Here is a 5947-nt window from a genome sequence, read left to right on the forward strand (position 1 = left end):
TAGTCACTCTCTGCTGTCTCAGACGACGACATCTTTGTCCTGTGTCGGCCACCGTAGCTTCTCTATGTGCTTCGAAAGGGAGGGGTGGACGGTAGATGCCGCTAAAATTCACACAGTGCACCTTTAACTTAAAATTATGTTCTCACATTTTTAGTAGTGGAAACTTGACTAGCTAATTCAATAAATACCACCTTTCTAATTGGTTACACAATGCTTTGGTAGCATTAGCATAGTACTTGCTGAATGAGGACAGCGATATAATACATTTAATATGTTCTCAAACTAAGCTCGTGCTCCACTCGTCACCGTGATGGTAAACCTACAACACACAAAAAAAACTCGAAAATAACAGAAACTACCTTAACAAAAGCACAAACACCACTAAATGTCCCACTTAACGTTAATCTTGCACAAAAAAACATTATATAACACTTAATTCTGACATTTACTGTCCCTTTTGAGTGTCATGGCAAAGCATGCTGGGAAATCCCAGCCCAGTTCAATTTAAGTTAATCTAAATTAATAGAAACAAGTTCATAAAACTCAACACAATGGAACAATTACTTAAAATATAGATTACTTAAAATGTGTCAGTTTTGAGAACTCAAAAGAAAAAGAAAGTTCTAAATACCCAAGTTAATTTGTTTGAACTCATTTGTTTCATTTGAGTTGGCTCTACTCAAACAAATTAATTATTTTGAGCGGTTATTTCATTAGGGTTTACATAGTGACAGGTATTAAATGAATCATTCGGTCCAGTTTTGTGAACTGGATCAAACGATTCATTAAGGTCTGACTACAAAGAATGATTCGTTCGCAAATCGGGCAGTGCTAACAATAATAATGATTGAGAAGACTTGGAATATATATCAGACTCGTATGGATTACTTTTATGATTTTCGAGTTCCTCGAGTTTTACATTAACAGAAAAGTTTTGTTCCTATCAACTTCATTTAATTGGCTAAGTCATAAAAAATAGTCTACTGCGTGTACATTTCAATGAGTAACCAAACCTAGCTCTTTCACTCTCTCACGCGTAAATGGCGTGTAAAACACTCCTTTGCGCTCAAGTCAGGTGCCATAGGTCATCATTACGACGACTTGTATGGGGTTATGTCATGCTGCGTGACTTAACCCAGTAATTTCCCTCAGTTCGTGGGATGCCAGTGTAATGACAGGCGTCAAAATAAAACCACAAGAAGAGGATGCACGCGCACGTGCGCGTTTCATCATCCCTGTCTGATATTAGCGCGCGCGCCCTTTCCAAACAAACTCAAATTCTGAACTATCCAAACACACGACGGAACGTCCATTCGCTGCCTGGAGGAAAAAAAACCCGAAGTGTTGAGGTCCCGCCCAGAATGAGAGGAGAGGGAATGTTGAGGAAAGGAGTTTAGAGTTTAGGAACAGAACTCGCAGGTGAATTATTTTTCCATTAATAATCTGTCAGCACTTCTATTTGGGTCCAAAAAAACCTGGATATAGTTAAAAACACAGATGTAAACCGTTGCGAATTGGGAAAAGCGGATAAATTGCTTCAAGGACTAACAACTCCACACGTCTGATCGTTGAGCCTACATGTTAGAAGTCTCCATAAAATTGCATTATTTATTAACCAGCAGTAACCCAAGATGTAGGTGCATCTTTCAGGTAAATAACCGGTAAGTCTGTTTCATCACTTGAAATGTTATGGTCTTAAAAGTTAGCCTAAAGGAAAGCTGTCTTTTTGGCATCGTACACATAACGTTATTGATTTCTTAAGCATCAAACCACTGAAAACTCACATTAAATTAAATTTGAATAATAAGCTTTTTGTTTAGCTACTGGCTTTTATGAAGATAGCGACGAATAGGCTACCAAAATCACCGAACGAATATAAAAGAACGTTATGCCATTTTGAAAACTATTGCTATCTATGTTTTTGTATTTTGGTAAAATAGCGTAGGCTAAGTGTAGCAATGCTTTAAAAAAAAATATAGAATAGCTTGTATGATGACAAAAAATGAACACAAGACCACACCGAATATTATACAAAGAAAGCCTAAAGGTATAATTTCATGGTGATATGTCGGATGGTAAAATAATGGTTAACTTAAAAATGAATTCTGTGGTGACAAAGTTTAAAAGTTAATCAAGTAAACAAGAACACATACTGAAAAAAGTATAATATAGCCTAATATAAGATAAGACAGACAGATAGATAGCACACAGACCAGACGTCTGAAAAGCTTTATACTTTCATGTATCCTTCAAAACTGTTTTTTGAGATAATCAAAGCCTATACAAAGTCAAACCACCATTTTTTCTTAAAAACAATAACAAAATAAATCTTAAATTAGCCTAAGCTTGTTCGTTGGTCTCCCAAATTGGTGTTTTGGCTTGTTTTAGAAGAATTCGGGACAACTTTCTGCTGGTCATGCTGCTTAAACTACCTAAAACACAAATTAACTAGCTAAAACTAGCAAACCATCTTAGGCTTGTTTACATAGTTTCCTATAGGCATATTAAACCACATTAACTCACTAACTGTTGGCAAGTCAGGTGACTTTTTCTTTGCCCTGTTTTTGTTATTAGGTCCTACAAGAATCATGTGTGAAGTGGTGGATCCCTTTTCCAACTTTCCCACTGGAAGCTGCTCATAAACGCCATCTGCTGTTCAAAAGAGCGGGGAGTGTGTGAAAAAAAATGGGTGACGAGGTTGAACCTGGAATGAATGAAATTATAGTTAGCCACTACAACCATTCAGGGAAGTGGGGAAGACCAAAAGACGACGCTACATGCAAGAAAGCCTTCCTGATTTGCGTCTGCACTCTGATCGTGTTGGAGAACATCACTGTACTACTGGCACTATGGCGCAACAAGCGGTTCCACAGCCGCATGTACTTTCTTATCGGCAACCTGGCACTTTCGGACTTGTTAGCTGGAGTGGCGTACGTGGTCAACATCTTCACCTCCGGCAGCAATACGTATTTCCTCAGTCCTGGGCAGTGGCTGCTGCGAGAGGGGAGCATGTTTGTGGCACTTAGCGCTTCGACCTTCAGCTTGCTCGCTATTGGGATCGAGCGCCACATGACGATGGTTCGCTTGCGGCCATGTGAGACCGCAGGGAGGGGGAGGTTACTAGCTCTCCTGGGAGCCTGCTGGGCCGTTTCGGTCCTGCTGAGCGCCTTGCCCAGCCTCGGCTGGAACTGTTTGGGCCGAGTCCACACCTGCTCCACTGTCCTACCGCTGTACGACAAAAGCTACATAGCCTTCTGCATCAGTGTCTTCACGGCCCTGCTAGCGGCAATCGTGGTGCTCTACGTGCGCATCTACCAGCTTGTGACGTCCAGCGGGCGTAGGGTGAGTTCCCGCCCGTCGGATCGCTCGCTCGCACTTTTGCGCACGGTAGTTATAGTCCTGGGGGTTTTTGTGGCCTGTTGGGCTCCTCTTTTTCTACTACTGCTGCTGGATGTGGGATGCAGTCCAGAGCGGTGCCCGGTTCTGTACAAGGTGGACTGGTTCATCGCTCTGGCCGTGCTCAACTCGGCTCTCAACCCGCTCATCTACACGTTTTCCAGCCGTGAGATGCGGACCGCTTTCCTGCGCGTGCTGTGCTGTTGCTGCTGCGAGACGGCATTGGACTCCATGCCTACGGTGGCAGGGGCGGCGCTCCCAGGAATAGTTATTGGAACCGCGGAGAACAGCAAATCGAGCATGGCCGGGGCAGGTGCAGCTAAGTCCTCCCTGATGCGAAGTAAAGTTCCCACCCCGTCAAACTCCCACCATGGGGACACTTCGACTCCAGCGGTCACACACCACTCGGGGCCAGGTGACCTACTGTCTGCGGTGCTGGTTAAAGCTGGCGCGCTTCCCTCTTTAGGGAAGTTTTGAAAGCGACACTACGGGAGTCAGCACAAATGAGCGGGACTTTGTTATTTCCCAAGATGTTTGGCCACGGTTCCTGTGTAATTATGTACTGTTCTTCAGCTCTCTGAGGATTACAAAACTTGCATTTGCTTTCATACAAAAGACAATGAGATTTAAAAAGGTACAACGGACTCGTTTGATTGAACAAATGCTGAACAAAGGATACACTAACTGAATTTACTTCTACATGTATTAATATTTATGAAACGGAGCATGTGCTATGAGCACATAACAGAGCCACTACAGAATGTAATCACTCGAAAAAGCTTAGGTGTGCAATCTTTTCTATCAGAATAACCCAATTTGTAAAAACGGTATATTAGCTTTTCATGAAGGAAAACGCCTTAACAGTATTATATGTATTATTATGGTACTCGGTGTGTAAGACTGACCTTTAACATATTCTCACAGTTCATTACTAGACAAAAACAATTTTGAATAGTTTGCTATTCTTACTTATCACACAAACTATGTAACAAATTGAGTGTTTTAAAGAAGACTGGATGTTTAAGGTTAATATTCTGTGGAACGGTTTAGATGGCAGAATGTAAGATGAGGTGTTGTTGTGAATGTCTTGATTTTTTTGTTGTTGTACTTGCTAACTTATATAAACTCTTTTTTGACAGTTTTATGCATGTTAGAGTGAAGAAAACGGTCAATCTAATGTTGAGATTGCATATGACCACTAGAGGGAGCTGTAGTATCACGTTCAAATGGACTGCACCACAGAGCATTTGTGAAGGTAATGGCCTCACATTTTGTCTATGAATACAGTCGAGCACTATAATTTACAGTCGCTTGGTAGATACATCATGGTAGGCTCTTTTCAAATGGCTTTTCCTGTAAAAATCATGATCAATGGCACCAATCTTTGAGCAGTAAATACTAACCATACCAGCTTGCTTTAAAGTTTAAAGGGATAGTTTGCCCAAAAATGAAAATTGTCATTTACTCACCCTTATGTCTTTGCAAACCTGTACGAGTTTCTTTCTTCTGTTGATCACAAAAGAAGATATTTTAAAGAATGTGGGTAAGCGACACCCATTGACTTCCATAGTATTTTTATTTCAATTATGAAAGTAAATGGCTACCGTCAACTGTTTGCTTACAAACATTCTTCAAAATATCTTATTTTGTGTTCAACAGAAGGAAGAAACGCATACAGGTTTGGAACAACTTGAGGGTGAATAAGTAATGACAATTTTTTTTGGGGGGGGGGGTGAACCATCCCTTTAAGTTCAGTCGACAGCACTTGTGGCATAATGTTAATTTTGAGACAAAACCTGGTTTACTATGAGACACTCGCAATGGAAGTGAAGGGAGCCATTCAGTAAACATTAAAATACTTACCGTTTCAATATTACTGCCACAACACAAACAAGAACATTTTAGTGTGAAATAATCGCTTACTAACCTTTTTAGTGTGGTTTGTTGCCATGACAGTAAAACAAACTGACAACTTTACAGCTCTAATAATAAAAAACGGGAACAGAAGAATTCATGTAAGTGCTTTTATAAAATGAAAAGCTTTATATTTCTGTATTAAAACCCTCCAAAGATGAACCCCATTCAAGTGCTTCACTGTAACCATAATTTTTTGTTTTAAAGGGATAGTTCGCCCATCAAGCCATCCTAGGTGTATATGACATTCTTTTTTCAGATGAACACAATTAGTTATATTAAAAAAATCCAAGCTTTATAATGGGAGTGATTGGTAAAAAAAATTTGAAGGCCAAAAAAGCACATTCCATCCATTATGAAAGTAATTCATACAGCTCCAGGGGGTTAATAAAGGTCTTCTGAAGAAAAATATCCATAATTATAACTTTATAAAGTGCAATCACTGACTTCCGGTAACGGCCATCCGCATGTTCACGAGAGAGTTGGGTTCCGGCGAATGAAGGAATGTAGGCGTAGTGTAAGCTTAGTTATACCCATTTTCCACCAGAATGAACCAGGTGCTAGTTCAGAGCCAGTGCTAGTGCCAGTTCGGAGTTGGTTCGACTGACAGCGCCTTCCATCAATAATGGCCAACGTT

The 5947-nt window shown here is 40.5% G+C and overlaps 1 protein-coding gene across 4 annotated transcripts; it reads left to right on the plus strand.

Moving 5' to 3' along the window:
- The first annotated feature begins 1302 nt into the window (after positions 1–1302).
- Positions 1303–5476, plus strand: s1pr3a (sphingosine-1-phosphate receptor 3a). Of its 4 annotated transcripts, XR_013815859.1 has the most exons (3): positions 1359–1661; positions 2575–4818; positions 5147–5476. XR_013815859.1 is itself a non-coding variant. In XM_079807929.1 (2 exons), the coding sequence occupies exon 2, from the start codon at positions 2686–2688 to the stop codon at positions 3871–3873; it is 1188 nt and encodes a 395-aa protein (XP_079664055.1). In that variant the 5' UTR covers positions 1303–1419; positions 2575–2685; the 3' UTR covers positions 3874–5470. The 4 variants fall into 4 exon arrangements, 3 of the variants coding, with proteins under 3 accessions (XP_079664055.1, XP_079664053.1, XP_079664054.1); XM_079807929.1 differs by having other exon boundaries at positions 1303–1419; positions 2575–5470; XM_079807927.1 differs by having other exon boundaries at positions 2575–5476.
- The last annotated feature ends 471 nt before the right edge of the window (positions 5477–5947 follow it).

The sequence above is a fragment of the Gobio gobio genome (assembly GCF_949357685.1).
Source record: "Gobio gobio genome assembly, chromosome: 24".
Taxonomy (NCBI): domain Eukaryota; kingdom Metazoa; phylum Chordata; class Actinopteri; order Cypriniformes; family Gobionidae; genus Gobio; species Gobio gobio.

Excerpts from the sequence above, each read along its gene's own strand:
- s1pr3a (XM_079807929.1), top strand. The coding sequence starts at position 2,686 with ATGGGTGACGAGGTTGAACCTGGAATGAATGAAATTATAGTTAGCCAC.